The 17,999-nt window shown below is 35.8% G+C and overlaps 1 protein-coding gene across 8 annotated transcripts; it reads right to left on the reverse strand.

Moving 5' to 3' along the window:
- Nucleotides 1–4,540: 4,540 nt before the first annotated feature.
- On the reverse strand, nucleotides 4,541–10,894 carry LOC147861969 (uncharacterized). 8 transcript variants are annotated; one of them, XM_087322065.1, is made up of 5 exons: nucleotides 10,781–10,894; nucleotides 9,650–9,711; nucleotides 6,767–8,535; nucleotides 6,394–6,510; nucleotides 4,541–6,310 (listed from the first exon to the last, which is right to left on the reverse strand). In XM_087322065.1, the coding sequence occupies exons 3-5, from the start codon at nucleotides 8,511–8,513 to the stop codon at nucleotides 4,797–4,799; spliced, it is 3,378 nt and encodes a 1,125-aa protein (XP_087178191.1). In that variant the 5' UTR covers nucleotides 8,514–8,535; nucleotides 9,650–9,711; nucleotides 10,781–10,894; the 3' UTR covers nucleotides 4,541–4,796. The 8 variants fall into 8 exon arrangements, with proteins under 8 accessions (XP_087178191.1, XP_087178192.1, XP_087178189.1 ...); XM_087322066.1 differs by having other exon boundaries at nucleotides 6,767–8,552; XM_087322063.1 differs by having other exon boundaries at nucleotides 9,650–9,740; nucleotides 10,781–10,888.
- Between the last annotated feature and the right edge of the window lie 7,105 nt (nucleotides 10,895–17,999).

The raw sequence follows: 17,999 nt of genomic DNA on the forward strand, positions 1-17,999 counted from the left end.
GCAAGCAACTAAAAAGTGACTCATGCACATCTAGCGTGCATGAGCACTATATTTAGCAAATAAAAGCAAGGATTAGAAAAGCATCACATGCACATTTAGTGTGCATGAACATATTAGAAAAAAAAGCATGTAGCTATGCTTAGTCTCTCCCATCACTACATAAGGATGGGGAGCACAATGTAATAGGTGTGTGAAATATTTGGAAATTGGATATATTTCCGAAAACACCAACCGATTAATATAATCGTGGGATTCACGAAAATAATATAATCTATACTTGTGGGATTCACAAGTCTTTCTTTCAATCTAAATACATATTCTTATCTAAATATTGATTAATCGAATACAATACACTCATGGGATTCACGAAAATAATATAATCTATACTTGTGGGATTCACAAGTCTTTCTTTCAATCTAAATACATATTCTTATCTAAATATTGATTAATCGAATACAATACACTCGTGGGATTCACGAAATTTCTATCTCTCTTTCTAATAATCTATTCATTACTAGCCTCATCTCATATTCTTCTTTCTCCTAGTCCAAAACCTCGGTGGTTCCCACCCGACTCACGCAAACGATCCGGAGCCGAAAGGCACGACAACGCGTGCAACGGAAAAGGAAAATGTGAATCTAGGAAGTAAGCATCGGGCTTCTTGTCAAAGAAAGAGGAGAAATGAAAATAGCTTGTATTGATATATCAAGATGATTACAATAGTATTTATTGTCTATTTGATTACAATAGTATTTGACGTCTATTGTTATTCCCCCCTTGATAAGGTTACTCGTCCCCTTTTTATACATGAGCAAGGTGGGTGCATGAGTGCCAAGTGTCAACCATGCATGAAAAAGTGGGTGCATGAATGGCAAGTGTTACCCATGTATTAGGAAGGTGGATGCATGAGAGCCAAGTGTCACCCATGCATAAGAGGCACCTACATTAGAGGGTAATAGCTTTAATAGTTAAAATAGCTCTGATAGCTCAAATAGCTTTAATAGCTCTAATAGTTGTAATAGCTCTAATAGCTTTAATAGCTCTAATAACGGATAGTGATAATAACAACTGTGTCAATATTATATTTTAATCGTGGATTCAACTAGCTATTATCATCCTATGGCGTGTGTTCTAATCAAGTTATTAGCTATCGCTTAGCCAAACAACCATTTACAAATATTTGAATCAGTTCATATAATTTGGTAGAGGTTATTTTCTCAGCGTGGCACGAAAATGTCACGACATCCTCTCCCTCTAGACCTGCGCATCCTCCGGCATGGGTCAAATTTTGAAAAGGGAATATCAAAGCGCTAACTTCCTCAACGAAGATGACATCCATGAAGCTAAAGAAGGAGATGTTTGTTGGCACATGTCGGAGGATGCACAGGTCTAGAGGGGGAGGATGTTGTGATGTTTTCGTGCCACGATGAGAAAATAACCTCTACCAAATTATTAACACACTTGTTATTATCACTATCCGTTATTAGAGCTATTAAAGCTATTATAACTCTTAAATCTATCATAGTTATTTTAGCTATTAAAGCTATTACCCACTTATTAAGCTAAATACTTATTCAAAGTACATTTTTATTAACTATTTTAGCTATTAAAGTTGTTACCCACTAATGTAGGTGCCTGTTATGTATGGGTGACACTTGGCTCTCATGCATCCACCTTCCTAATACATGGGTAAACACTTGCCATTCATGCACCCACTTTTTCATGCATGGGTGACACTTGGCACTCATGCACCCACCTTCCTCGTGTATAAAAAGGGGAAGAGTAACCTTATCAAGGGGGGGTAACAATAGATGTCAAATACTATTGTAATCAAATAGGCAAGAAATATTATTGTAATCATCTTGATATATCAATACAAGTTATTTTCATCTCTCCTCTTTCTTTGATAAGAAGCCCGGTGCTTACTTCCTAGATTCGCATTTTCCTTTTCTGTTGGACGCGTACACCGTGATCAACACCACAGCGCGTGCCAGTACCAAGTATGACTCGATGCCATGGCATGGTATCGGACGCCGGATCAAGGGTTGGGTTTGTGACAAACCCTTCACTCAAGGGTGGTTGGGTGGATCAACACCAATTTTTCTCTCTCTTTCTCTTTATTATTTATCATCTATTTCCTTCTCTTATGCTTACATTAAAAATAATCGCTAACACCGCTTCAAGATGATGGTAGATTTATGACATGGATGTCAAATCATCATTTCTAAATGGTTATCTAAAGGAGGTATATGTAACACAATCACAAGGTTACAAATGCCGAATTTAGAAAATAAAGTGTACAAGTTGACGATGACATTTTAAGGCCTAAAACAAGCATCGAGAGCTTGGAACGGGAGGATAGACAATCTTTTACAATTGAGTGACTTCAAGCAATGTATGTATATATGTTAGAATGAAGGACAAGGAACAAATAGTATCATCATATATGTGGATGATCTAGTTTAAAGGTGACTATGAAGAGAGCATTAGCCACACACAAGAGGTTTGAACATTGAGGTCAAAATGATAGAATTAGGGATTTTATACACTTGGTATCAAGGTTTGGCAAACCTAGATTGGCTTCTTCATGCCAAAACTAAAGTATGCAATAGAGGTCTTGAATAACTTTGGAATGATCAACTATAAGTCGAAGTCGACTTCGATGGAGTTGAATTGCTATTCCAAAGAGACCCTTCATCGATTGTTGACATAATTAAATACAACCAGATTGCCAGATATTTTCTTTGTAGTCTATATGGTAAGTCAATTCAACAAAAAGCCAAAGGAGAGCCATTGAAAAGTTGTGTTGCACGTATTAAAGTGCGTACTTCCTTGGAATCAAGGTTTTATAGAGATTTTGAAGACCCTTGGGATGATCAACTACAAGTTGAAGTCGACTTTGATGGAGTTGAATTGCAAGCTATCCTAAGAGACCCTTCATCGATGGTTGACAAGTCGCGTGTAAGAAGTCTAATTTTTTTGTGCAACATTAGGCCAAATATTTGCTTTATAGTCATTGATAATTTGATTTGACAAATAACCAAAGGAAACTCATTGAAAAGTTTTGTTGCATGCGTTAAAAGTACGTACTTCCTTGGGATCGAGGTTTGGCAAACCTCAATTGGCATCGCCACGTCAAAAAGAAAGTATGCAATAGAGATATTGAAGATCTTTGGGATGACCCACTACAAGCCGAAGTCAACTTCAATGGAGTTGAACTACACTCTATCTCAAGGAGATGTCATTGTATATAAGGAAGTACAAGAAACTTGTACGAAGTCTAATCTTCTTGCGCAACACTAGGCCAAATATTTGATATAAGGAAGTTTGATATAAGAAACTACACTCGATGTTTGATATATAAGCAAGCACAAGAAACTTGTATGAAGTCTAATCTTCTTGTGCAGCATTAGGCCAAATATTTGATTTGTAATCGGTATAGTAAGTTGATTCAACAAAAAGTTTAAGGAGATTGAAAAGCTGCGTTGTGTATTAAAGTACATAACAATAGGCACTTAAATTATGGAATCTTCTCAAGCCAACAGTTCCAAAACTTAAAGACTTTTGCAACTCAAGTTGGACCGAAGATAGTTGTTTCAAGAAATTGGTTTCTAAATATATTTTTTCAATAGGTTTTAGAGCTCTTTTGTGGAACAATAAAAAGCAATAGATTGTGGCACTATCATTGCCAGAGGCAAAATACAAAGCCACAAGCAAGGCAGTACTATGGCTCAAATTTCATGCACGTATTTGACTACATACATTGTTGCCTACCCTACCACATAATTATCTATTGGTTCTTTTCCTTGCACCAATATGCAATATGCATTACTCATACAATCCCCTCACTTGTGTGAGATTTCAGGATTATGAGACTATTTTGGAGGATTCCCATGACACATATGCAACACTTTATCTGATGATTTATTAAATGAAGCAAGATTAAATAGCTTGATTTGTAGACATAGAATTGCAATCCCCTTAATCCCTAGTTTGGTTTCAATATCACTTGTGTATTCTTATTCCTTTATTTTTCCTCAGATAGGAAATCATTTGTTTGCCAGCACTACTACCAAAACTCCATATTAAGTACAGATTACATAAATGTATGAATACAGGTCCTAAGTCTTCATTGTCTCATAAGTATTCTTGAACTTAGACAAATAATAGCTAATTCTTGAACTTTTCAAAAGCTTGCTAAATTGCTAGAGAAGTAGAAACCCATTCTTTTTTTTTACAATTTTAGGCAAATTGTAAACTTCTGCAGAAGTTGAAACCCATTCTTTTTATTTACAATATTAGCCAAATTGTTCTAAAATGTCGGTTGAGACAAACAGGCACAACTTCTCAAATAACTTTGACACCAACCATTTGGATTTTTCCAAAATCCTATATGCTCTTCATATCATCATCATGAACACATTCTCCCCAATTAAACATTGTACATGCCTTCACAAAAACATGTACTAACAAGAGCATCAAGAAGCTTAAAACCAAGTCCTCTTGAGTAAATTAGTGGCCATGGTAAATTAGTGGCATATTACAATCCACATAATAACATTCATTTATGTCTCTCTTTGCACTAGTTCAACATTTAGGATTTTATCACCTTCCATGTTCAATTACATATTTGGACAAATTTGGTCATCACTTGTGTGTGAAAAATGGAGTACTATACAAAGCACTAGGCATATAATAATGGGCTAGGTGTGTATCCTAAAGGCCAAAGTCCTATTGTACATATTCACTACATATAAACTTTTGGGTTTTGCTAAAGAGAACTGTCTTACTCAAAGTCAATGCCATGGTGTTTGCCTATAATCCGGATCTTTTCGTTTCAAAGATGTGATTGGAACTGAAGCTTGGTGAAATAAATGCATCGGCCCGTCCACGACCGATGATGCTGGATTACCATCAAGTTTCACTAAGTGCTCTCTGACACCAACCCCAACATTCTTGTAATTGACAATGCCTTGGCCAATAATGCTATTGTTTGCATTATTATTATTGCTGCTATTATTATTGTTGTTGTATACAAGTTGCTCTTGTCTTCCCCATGCGAAGAAACTATTGTTGGAGCTCCCAGCGTCATTAGCTGGAAGGTTAATTGTAAACGGGGGCCTCATGGAGCCAAGTGATATACTATCCCTTGACCTCAAAGAAGAGTCTGATGTGATTGGGAAAGCATCATAAGGAAATCCTGATGAGAATTGCATCGGAGGTGTTTGAGAGTACATTACCGAAGACAATTGTGGTGCAGTAAGTGTAGTAATTGAGTTATGAATTGGATAGGTCATGGGACCCATGCGAGCAGTCTCCAACCTTCCATCCATGTTGACCGTCGTGACTAAAGGGCATGTAGAACCAGATATTGGCATCATATCAACTGGCCGGCTTGATCCAATTCCTATAATCAATCTATTTCCTGTTGTTGGTGTATGATGAAATGTTGCAACTTTCTCTTGTATTTCGTCCACATTCAGACCCTCATTTAAGTCAAAATCGAGCATCGGTGGTTTCACCACTGATGGCATTTGCAACTTTTCACAGGATACAAAGGCAGTATCAATATTGGTTTCCATGTTGCAATTCAAATCTAATCCCTTATGTGTAGATTCATCATTTGGGTAATCTTCCATATTATCTTGATCAGCTAGATTATTCAAATCAAAGGTGTTCACATTCCTAGCTTGGCTTACAAAACCTTGTTTTGGTTGTTCAGGCATCATCGAAGATTTTGATGAGATATGGCGAAAGGCACTAGTGGCTGCAGAACCTTTCCAACCAACCTCATATTTTTTCAATGTATTTGATGGAGGAGGAATGAAAGCTCCGCTGGAAGAACCAATCATTGCTACTGGAGTAGTCAATTTACTCGAAGATATTGCCAATGACTTTAAGGTTGTGTCAGTATCATTAGTAATAATATTGTTGTCTTCGAGATATTCGTCGTCTTCTGCAAAGCCCTCATTTAGGTCAAAGTTGTGGATTAAATGAGATGCCATCCCATCCAAATGCATGGATGTTGAGTTTCTTCTTGTTGAATCAATGCAACTGCTATGAGTTGCATTGAGTTCATCATCTTGGATCACCTTTTTGTCATTGATAATAAAAGTCTTATCCTTCTCTTCTCCACAAGAGGTCTCTGATGACTCGAGTCCAAAAGGCTGTACGACAGTATTTCTTACCTTTGATACCAAATCCCCATCTTTGTCTGGTTTCTTTCTTTCCTCCCTTTTCTCGGATATTGAAGCAAGAGAGTTAACCTTGGGAAGGCCGTGATTCATCTCATGTTTCTGCATATCATTTCCTACAAATGATTCAAAACTCTACGTTTAGCTACCAATTTTTTATGTTAGTATTATGAGCTTATGATGCAAATCTAGTATCAACCTGATAGATCACTGTTTGCTTCTTTACTTGAATTATTACACAGGTAAGGTTGCTTTTCTTGAGATGATGAAACAATATCTGCTTCTGGACATCTTCGAATGTCTTTTGCATCATTGCCTGAAGTTAAAAAAACATATTTATGTTAGCAAACCATTAGATTCAAGCAATGTCACAAGAACTCATTAGATATTTTCAGAATCACCAGTTCCATATATATAGATAGATAGATATATAGAGAGAGAGATATATATCTAACATCCACATCTCACATATAGTCTCAATTTGCATATATTCAAGACAATCCACATTTCACATATCCATGTTTCCCATGTAATCATAAATAAATTTAATAAATGAAAACAAAGCTGCTCACCTTTTACCTTTCCACCATCACCCATAGTTATAGAGGTAGACTTTGAGCAGCTCGAAATAGGGGTAACCTTTACAGAATCAGGTTTTTGAGAGTTCAGAAATACATTGTCATCTCTATCAGCAGTATCTATGCTCCTTCTAGAAGGAGAATCGTGTGCCACATTCTCTAATTTTTCATGGCTTTTTCGAGTCAAACTTTCTTTTGTATTTATACATAGTGGAGAACTAATCCCAACATCTATGGATGGGTTTTTCTCTTTAAGACCACTCACTTTCAAGTCTGTAACATTTCTTGAAGAAGCTTCATGGCTTGCAACTCCGTGAGAATCATTACTAGAAGGAATAACTCTAGAACCACTGCTCCGTAGTTTCTTTCTATACTCATTTGCCTTTTCCTTGACATTAATTGCTTTTGGAGAACTACTCATCCCATTTGGATCATTCGTGTTAATGTCACTTTCTCCAGTTTTGGTATCTTTTCCTTCCTTTTTATCGTTTGAAATATCATTCTTACTATCTACATTGGTTTCATCTTTTATGTTATTATCCTCAGTTTCTCCTTCATTTGGACTCCGAATCGAAACAGATGTAGTTGAGGTCGAGCATAGAGGAGCATTGTTGTTGTTGTTGTTATTCCCATCTTTCTCTGAAGATGTGGTTGATTTCTCAGTAAGCTTCATGGCTTTCAAGCTCTGGGATGGAAAGCTGTTAACTGTAGTTGATGAAAAAGCTTCAGCAACTTGAGTAGAATTGCCTTCTTCTGGACATGTTACAAGACTACTGGATTCATCGATTTGCATTGTTACCTCGGTGATTTCACAAGCTTTAGCAATATTGATATCAACTGAGGAAGACATTGAATCACCTTTATGACCCTTATCCAGTGTCTCAACATCAATGGTAGCCTCACTAATTTTAACAGGGGTAGCATAAGCCAAGGAAGCTATTGAAACTCCTTTATGAGCATTATCAACTATTGAATCCCCTTTATGACAATTATCGACCATTGAATCTCCTTTATGTCCATTATCAACCATGGAATCACTTTTAAGGCCATTATCCAATGTCCCACTTGATGTGTTACTTTGTTTCATTTCCAGATCAACCCTTTTCTTCCACGTATCTACCAGCTTTCTGGCTTTTTTCTGGATTTCGACATTCTTGTGACTACGCAAATGGTTAACAGACTTCCCTACACTGCAACCTTTTAAAGTTTCAAGATTGATTGGAAGCTTTTCAAGTGCTTGTAGGATAGCCACCATTGCTTCAACAATAGCTTTATCTCCATCTCTCGGAACTCCAGACTTTCCAATCTTATGCCCATCTTGAAGCCATTCATCCAAAATGGCCACACCACCCGATTGAACAAAATGTTGAAGACAATCCTCTCTCAAGGTTGCAACAAGAATGCCACACAATATGCTTCTTTTCGTAAATAGCTCTGCTTTATGCATCACATGTATGAGCTCATCCACACATAAGGTATTTTGCAAGCCACCGTCTTTGTCAACTATAGAGATGATATCAACATCTCTAACTATGCATTCACGCTTCTGCGGTGGGCTTTCATTGGCATTCTCACTCTTATTGTGGTTGGTTATATCAATATCTTCTCTTTCTCTCCTTTTACATTTTCCACCAGATGAAGTTTGGGCAAAACTAGAAGAGTCTGGAAGAAGGGTGATCGATGATTCTTGGGGTGTACATGATTCAGTCATAGACCGCTTCTCTGAGGGCCCCTCCTGCATCTCCAGTTATACCTTCTTATACCTCCATCACAGCATAAACTGTGTTAATGCACAAACATGTAGGTTTTCTACTCTCAAACAAGAGGAATATAAATCAGATAACTAGAATATATGGTAGTAAACCTATATGATATATTAAGTTTCGATGTAACTAGCATATATACTGAAACCTTACATGATAACTATGGCTAACATATAAAATGGAGCCTTACGCAATAATATTCACAAAAAAGGAGAAAATAAATAGTAAGTAGCATATAAGATGAAAGCTTGCATGATTTTATTACACTTACACAGTTGGTTTCTTATATACTAGTCCCCTGTAACATAAAACTACATACTGGTGCTCTCACATAAGTTTTGTGATCTATACAAAAAAATGTTTGAAGGGACAAACTCTCGCTTCTTTATGTGTTATTTATACTTCAACAATTTTACCACATATCTTTCAAAGATATGACAATAATTCTTCCACAAACATGTAAATTTCATATTTACAAACCAGTGGATACATTGAAAGAAAGATTTTATTTTTCACTACATATCTATGTCAAGGCAAGGTTCATTGTCTACGCTTACAAATGTTCAAATTTATGTACATGCACAAGTATATCGATTTTACATTCACAAAACAATGGATATATGTATAAGATCAGTAGCGTATAAGAAAGCGAGATTTTGCTTAGAAAGAGATCAACAAATAGCTTTTCAATATTTCAAGATTTATGCTACTGCACAATCATACAGCTTTTATAATTAGAAACCAGTGATAATTGGCATACATGAAAGCAAGACCAATTTATAAATCAATTGATTTATGCCAGATAACTAACATATAAGAAACAAAGACTAAGTTTATATCAAAGATTTTCTATCATATAGCTGTTTTTCAATGATCCCAAAATATATAATCTAGAGCAAAAGCATATGGTTTCTATATTCATGACTTACAAGATACAATTAACAGAAACTAAAGCAAGAGTTTACTTCTAAGATTTTTGATATTTGTGTTGCGCAGCCTAGAAAATTTCAGTGGTTGTGAGCGAACCTCAAAGAAATGCCCAAGGTGACAAAAAGACTAAATGTGTATAAACTTAATTATCTGAGTGAAAAGTTTCAGGTGAAACCTATTTTACCTTGTTTAGGCTTCAAATGTGAAAGCTTGATGTAGCAGCCGAGAGCTTGAAATGGAAAAGCCCTAGAATTTTTCCAAAGATTGCATAAAAACTCAATTCAAAGAAATTTTAGTTTGCAAAATGATGAAATATTCATTATCAAGCCATAGGTTAAATTTAGACGCGGTCGAGAGTTCAATCACCGTGATTGAATGTCATGTTAAAGACCTTACTTTGGGCTTCAAATAGTAGTTCGTATTCCAACCAAGTCAATATCATTATACATAATACACATATGTAAGTATTTATATATATGTGCATACACAAACTCTCCTAAACCAGATGCTGAGGCTTGCATGTTTTAATAAGATTACAAGTTTAATCAGTATTCGATCCGTGGTAACATACAAATCTATTGAATTCTTCTTATTTCAGAGTCAACGAATTCACTTATTCCATTATCAGCCTTTAAGATACAATCCATAGGTCGTCATTCTTATGATAAAATCATTTTTAAGTAATTTTATGGCATACATATGTGGGCGGGTGAGCGTGAATGCGTGTGTGTATGTGTTTGTAAGCATAAGCTAAGATACGTGTGACCATATGTATACGATAGTTGGCATGTATACAGTTACTCCAAAAGATTTTACCATAAGAGTGGTGTATAGATCTTAGGTTAAAGGCTAAAAACGATTCCAGAAGAAGTGAATTCATCAACTCTGAGCAGAGTAAAACCGAATTGATCATATGGATACCACAGATCTAATATTGAATAGACTGTAAACACTTAAACTTAACACGCCTTGATTCAATTACGGAGAATGAAAAGGTCGAAAAAAAATGTTCTTTCAAATTTTAAAAGAGATGCAGATCAATCACCTTCCTAAACATCATAAAGTTCGGACAGTGTAAGATATACAATACATGTCTGTTTCCCTCCTCTGTTTCATCAGAAAAAGGTCTCTCGTTCTGCCTTATCTCTCTAAGAAGACTAGAAAAGATCAATGGACATTTACACCATATCGAATCACAGTATATGAGATCTTCTAAGGAGGGGTTCCAAATCGGGTCTGCTATTTCGATGAATTGCACTAATCTCTCTCTCTCTCTCGCTCTCAATCTGTCAGTCTTGCAGAGATGAGGACTTACCTTATAAACGTTGATATACTCCACAGAGAGAAGAAGAAGAAGAAGAAGCGTGGAGGGAAAGCGATGTGGAAGAGCAGAGCTATACTCCACACAGAGAGACAGAGAGAGGGGGGGGGGGGGGGGAGGCAGAATGAATTAATTTAGTGATCTACTTTCTCTTTCTTTCTCTGAGAGAGAAGAAAAAGACCCTATATGTACATATGTACATATAACATAAATTTTGCACACGTGTGTGTGTGTGTGTGTGTGTGGCTAATGAAAGCCAGAGGAGTTCCGAGTCCCCCCTCCCTTTCTTTTCCTTTCTTTCATCTGTTCTTTTCCTTTTTGTGTCTTGTATTTTGTCCATACATTATACATACACACTACTCCTCTCTACTCTTCTACTCTATACATACTCTCTTCTCTTCTTTTCGATCAAACCTCCTCCTCCTCCTCTTCTTTAACTTGCTTGCTTGTCATTCATTGTCTCCGAAAGGGGAGGGACAAGCATGGAGGAGACCCCAATTTCTGTTTGTTGAATGGAAAGATATACATACATATTGTGGAGGGCCCCCCATCTCCCTCCACATGAATGAATCCCTGACTCACTCACATGATACATCTCGACCAGATATTATAGCACACGTTGCCATCACATTTTGTTGTCATTGATCTTGTATATTATGCCCCCATGTGTCATTTCATCAACGATAAAAAGTAATTTGGTAGGTAATCAACTAAGTCAACTTGATGTGACATCTATGTCAACCTGCTGATGAGTAATAGTCAAATTTTTTTAATGGCAATACTAATACATAACTAGGAATGACATGCAATTACACCATAGTGAACAATCAAGCCCCAGGTTTTGTACATGTCCATCCAAAGCAATGTGGATCCTCTTTCCCAACACAAAAGATTTTCCTTTGCTCAATTAGATGAAGTTTGATTCATTCTTAAAATAATTAGAAGTTCTCATAAAATACCATGACTCTAATATAAATTCTCTCTATACACATATGTATGTTTGTGTGTGTGCATATGCAATATCATTTGTTTCCATTAAACATATTTCTATCAACAAATTTTAAAATTCAACGTCATTTTTGTGTATGCAATCAAGCATTTACCTCTCAATATAATCGCTACAAAAATATATAGATCCATATAATTTGTCACTCTCATGTACAACAAATGCTTGTTGTCATCCTCGTCAAAATGGGTGTCTACACATAGTTTGCAAGCTCATCATCAAAATGATTTCACCCTTTTGCTACTTTAAGATATCGCATGGAATGGAGGTGTTGCTTAATTGAGGTTCACAATGTTTTACTAAACCCCAAGATCCACATGCATCAAAATGATGGTCTTGAACAATGAGTTACATATCTTTCAATTGTTGAACTCTTGCAACTTTCTTTAACATCCCAATGTAGGAATCGTGAGGATTTGGCTACCTCGATTAGTAAAGTAACACTACATTGATTGCACACTAATGGTTACTATGTGGTTTCTTTGTACACGACATTGGAACACTTCAAATATGTATTTATCGAGTTCTACCACCATGTTGATAGTGTTAGCCAAAGGATCCAGACCTTCGTTTACGCTATTAGTACAGAACCGGGTTAGAGTGGTTGTCAATCACTCTCAAGCCTCTAGTCTCGCAACCCTAATCTCAATAGTTCTCACACTCATTCTCTCTCGTATTAACTCTCAACATTAGTGATAATCATAGTTAAGCGCATATGTAAACAAGGCAAGTATAAAAGAAAGATGATCACCACTACTATTATAAAGAGAGTATACAACACATATACGAGAGGTAGAGTGCTTAGGCTTTGGTTGATTAGCTTTTTGGCTTCGTGGAAATTCCATGAAGGACCCTTTTGTGGAGTTTTTCCACAAAAGGGAAAAACGACAAATCCTCCTATCTCTATTGCACATAGATGAGCAACACAAAGAAAGAGGAAAAAGAAGAGCATAGGAGAGGAGCAACAATAGTTGTTGTTACTACAAGTCGCTTGCCAGCAACCATTGATACGAACTTGTAGCGATATGATGTGTTGACATGACCTGAGACCTCTTCATCACCTGTGACCGTCCTCCCATTTTCAGACTCTTTTGCACTTGCAAAGGACCTACCCAAGAGTTAAGAAGAACTTCCTTTCTTTCCCCAAATATCCTTGAGGCTCGCACACCAATAGACATTCTCAAACACATCTACTTAAAAATACATAAGCATACAACAAATACATACACTCATACACTTCACATGCTCATACCTCATATATACAAACATATTATTCATATAAAAGTCTATATACACACACACACACATGGAAACTTAACCTCACATATTTATAAAGATTCATAAATATATACGTACACTTTTACACAAACAGAATATATGCATACATATAAACAAATCATACACACCTATAATGTATATGTGTACTTACTGACATACACACGCATTTATATGTACATCCATATACTCACATTCAAGTACATATTCACTCTAGAATTACACATACAAGTCTTGCACATTATTATACACATAATCAAAATATACTTAACCATATTTTCACGTATATAGACAAACACTTGCACACTTTTTCTTGTGTATGGAATTATATATACACCAACCCTGAAACATCAATTCAACCGTTAAACCCATCTTCCCTTGTTCAGGTCCCTGATGGTTCCCCTCATGTTTTTACACACACGCATGTAACTTCGCGATATCATATATGTAACCTTTGAATTCGGAAAATAAGTATCTCTCTCTTTTGTCTATATTCATTCAATCTATCAAGAAAACTATTTCCTTCATTTGCAAGTCTATCATCTTTCCGTGTTACATATGTGTGTGTGTGTGTGTGTGTGTGTGTGTGTGTGTGCATGCACACACATATTCCTATGCTAGAATTCATGCCTGGGAAAACATTGGATCTATAAAGACATTCATGTAGACATTTTATATTTTCCAAAATATATCTAGCATGTATGGAAATTTTGTACACTTTGAGAAAGAAATATAGTAATGTAAAGCAAATTTGATAGAAGTACTAAGAAACAAAGACTACGTCGCCATCCAAGACTCTACAAGAGATATATGGAAACTAGTTTAGAGCAAATGGCAGATCTAAGCAAGCTATGAAACAACAAGAAGTAAAGTTCTCCAAGGAGAACAATGCTCAAAGAATGAGTAAAATGAAATATGCCATACATTGTCATGAAACAATTGCTTCACGATATAAAAATAAGTTCAAACATTATATTAAGTGAGATTTGTATGGCTTGACCCTATAACCTTGCATATAAAGCACAAGTATGGTGACATTAAGGTAAAGTTTTCTATAAGATAGGTTTATATTCTCATGTTAACTGTATATTCTGCACATGGTCACTTAGATGAGCAACATGGCTATCATGCATCACACATAGCACGTGTGTGCCGAGTGGTGATCACACATCACATGCATCTCATGAACTTTCACATATACCACATGCATGCAAACACCTATATAACGAGAATAAAGGGAAACATGTAGGGATCAATGATCAATTAAGAAGAATTACATTTATTTAAGCTACCTCATTCAAAAAGTCTCTCGTCTCTCAAGATAGAAGTCAAGGGTTTGAATCAACGTGTTGCAAAATATAAGGTGTCATCCTCATGATTGAACATTGTAACTTTGGTAAAATCTTGTTTTCTCAATTTAATAAAGCACATTTCATCAAATACTCTTTGCTTCTTGCATCATACACTATTTTCATGACTTGCTTGTGTCGTCTCTCTCTCCCTATTCCATTTCGAACTCTCCTTGTTCATAGTCTCGACAATTCAACGTACTGATCATGAACTCTATATGCATGCGTGTATATGTAGGAATCTTGGTGAATGTATTTGTACGTGTATGTATAAGTATTATATGTATGTAAATGTTTATGTTTTATTATTATTATTATTTATGTGTATGCACTTTATATTTGCCATGTAATAATGTGTATATCAGTGTATTTATATATGGGGTCTGGAAACAGAAGTATAAGTCATAATATTTTGTTTGAATGGTAAGATTATGGTATACATATGTTGTTTAATAGGTCTCCAAGCAGAAGTATAAGCTATAATATTTTGTGAAGTGTAGGATTATGGTATGTATATGTAGTTTAATAAGATGCAAAGAGATCAAGGAAGATGAGAGAATGGTTAGGGGAAGATCCCCGAGTTTTGGTATAGGCCACTTACAATCGATGACTATGTTGTTTTTTGTCGTCATAGGTATCCTACATACCATCTTGATTCACTATCTAATGATAGTTCCACTTGTTAACAAACCCTAGGTTTGTTCCTCCAAAAATCTGATCCCTAACAATTAATTATCCGTCTTCTTTATAGATGTTAAGAGCCCATCTATCAAAATAGTAAGTTTCTCTTTGTAGGACTTAACCTCAAGACTTGCCTCACAAAATTTATAGATCTCTTTTCATTTTGAATGCATATCTTTCTTTTTCTAACGCTTGATCTTAAGACTTTGACTCACACAAAATGTATAAATCCGGTTTTTTCTTTTAAAGATTACCTTTCTCCTTTTGTTATCCTCGAGGAGATTTGAACCTTATACCTTATCATTTCAAGATTTAACTCTTACAACTCTATATCTTCTTGTTGGTTTGATCCAGAAACCTCAATATTCATCTCACCATTCTTACTTCTTTGAGCACAACCGTAACCTATTATAAAACCAATTTGAGACACTTTCCTCGTTTGTACATGCCATACATGAAAACGGAAGTAAGAGAGCTTTGTTTCTAGAACTTGTTAAAATATTTGTAAATGTGATACAAATGATAAAATCAAGGAAGGATGCAAACCAAATTTTGATATGGGTTGTTTATTGATAAACCAAACTCAAATGTTTGGAGGTGCATTGACATGGACATTAAAATTGTGTATTTGGTCACAGGTGAATAAGTGAACAATGAACAACATCAAGCAAGCAGGTAAAAGGCCATGGGATTTATTTGCAAGTACCCGGGGCAACAAGAAGAAGGAGGAGAGTAGGTGCAATGTTGGCCCGACAGAGCATGAATTGTGATGGCGTTGTCATAAGGTTCCTGTCAATGCGTCGAACCTCCAAGGTTTTGTACGAGAAGAGTTCATAACAAAAAAAAAGAGGGACGAGCATAAACAAGAGATGGAGATAGTGTATGATTCAAGAAGCAAAGAGTATATATGATAAAAGCAAGCTTTTTTATATTGAGAATACAAAATTTTATCAAAGTTACAAGGATCGATTGTTACATGGAAGAGGTGATTGTGGCACGTACGAAGAGTCTTTTCATAAAAGAAGCTTTTGGTGGTAATCTCCGAGATGCTTGTTGCAGATAGTAAAGCAAATGCTTTACCTTAGATAATAATGAGTAATAATGATTGGCGGTGGTTGAGCACATTTTCATAAGGAGAGGAGAGTGTGCATTCATGTCTGCTTTTGTAGGTTTAAGCTATTGGGGATACTCGATGGCAAAGAGCTGGTTGATGTGGCCTTGAGGAAGCTGATTTTTCTGTTTTTTTTATTAGGATGAGTGGTTATGGTGTGGGAATTGAAGTAGATTTTCATGAGTACGTGAGAAATTTTTTTTTAAACACGTTTGTTGTGTTGTCCATACAGGATTTCACTGATAATCAACGACATGGAGAGATGGTTGATGTCGATTGAATGAAGCAGATTTTATTTTTCATTACGATGATCGATGATGGCGGTGGGGATTGAAGCATGTTTCCATGAAGAGAGGACAAGTTATGATGGTGCGACGTTCGAAGCATATCATGAGGAGATGTGGAAATCGTTTACACTTAATTTGTTGTTGTTTTTTACAGGCCCTTGGTGGTAATCGGTGAGATGTTTGATGCGGACTGAAGGAAGCAGTTTTTTGTTTTGAGATAAGGATGAGTGAGAAGCATATTTTCTTGAGGAGCCGTTGTTTGAGGCAGTTGATTTTCTATTTTTCATTACAATGAGTGATGGGGATGTGGGAATTGAAGCGTATTTTCATGAGATGAGTGATGATGGTGTGGGAGCTGAAGCAGATTTTCATGAGTATGTGAGAAACTGTTTTTAAACTTAATGGTGAGATGGTCGGCAAGATGGTTGATGTGGATTGAATGAAGCAAGTTTTATTTTTTATTTCTCATTACAATGATTGATGATGGTGGTGGGGATTGAAGCATGTTTCCATGAGGAGACGATGAGTGATGATGGTGAGGCGACTGAAGCATATTATGAGGAGATGTGGAAATCGTTTAGATTCATTTTGTTCTTTTTTTTAGAGGCCCTTAGTGGTATTCAACGAGATGTTTTGATGCAGACTCAATGAAACAATTTTTTGTTTTGAGATAAGGATGAGTGAGAAGTATATTTTTTTGAGGAGCCGTCGTTTGAGGCAGCTGATTTTCTATTTTTTCATTACGATGAGTGATGATGGTGTGGGAATTGAAGCATATTATCATGACATGAGTGATGATGGTGTGGGAGCTGAAGTAGATTTTCATGAGTATGTGAGAAACTGTTTTTAAACTCAATGGCGAGATGGTTGATGTGGATTGAATGAAGCAAGTTTATTTTTCATTACGATGATTAATGATGGTGTGGTGGTCGAAGCATATCATGAGGAGATGTGGAAATCGTTTAGACTCATTTTGTTGTTTCTTTATAGGCCATTGGTGGTAATTGACGATAGCAACGGGCCTGGTTTCGGCTCAAACCAAACCGAACCGAAAAACTGTGGCTTAACAGTTTATAGGTTCAAAGATAAATAAACGGTTTGGTTTGGTTTTAAATGTTACTAATAAGTTTCGGTTCGGTTTTGAATTGACCGGTTTAGTGATTTATCGGCTTATCAGTTTTTGTTTATGTGGTTCGGTTTAAAGGTTTATAGGTTAAAAAATACTCATAAATATTCTCTATAGGCTCTAACTTTCAACTTTTAATTTTAAACTCTTGTTTTAACTTATTAAATTTTATATGTAGAGTCTCATTTTCATTTATGATGATCAATTATGATAAGTATGATGATCAAATTTATGATAAGTATAATGATCAAATTTATGATTAGTATGATGACCAATTTTATGATAAGTATGATGACAAATTTTATGATAAGTATGATGACAAATTTTATGATAAGTATAATGACAAAATTTATGATGAGTATGATGAATAAATTTATG

This window comes from Azolla caroliniana, unplaced genomic scaffold (assembly GCF_043228905.1).
Source record: "Azolla caroliniana isolate FFs.n. ecotype wild unplaced genomic scaffold, voAzoCaro1.0.p SCAF_7, whole genome shotgun sequence".
In the NCBI taxonomy this organism is placed as follows: domain Eukaryota; kingdom Viridiplantae; phylum Streptophyta; class Polypodiopsida; order Salviniales; family Salviniaceae; genus Azolla; species Azolla caroliniana.

Coding starts and splice junctions, on each gene's coding strand:
- LOC147861969 (XM_087322065.1), bottom strand. CDS start 8,513: ATGCAGGAGGGGCCCTCAGAGAAGCGGTCTATGACTGAATCATGTACA. Junction 6,511..6,766: donor TGATGGTGGAAAGGTAAAAG/GTGAGCAGCTTT, acceptor TTTTAACTTCAG/GCAATGATGCAAAAGACATT. Junction 6,311..6,393: donor AGCAAACAGTGATCTATCAG/GTTGATACTAGA, acceptor AATCATTTGTAG/GAAATGATATGCAGAAACAT.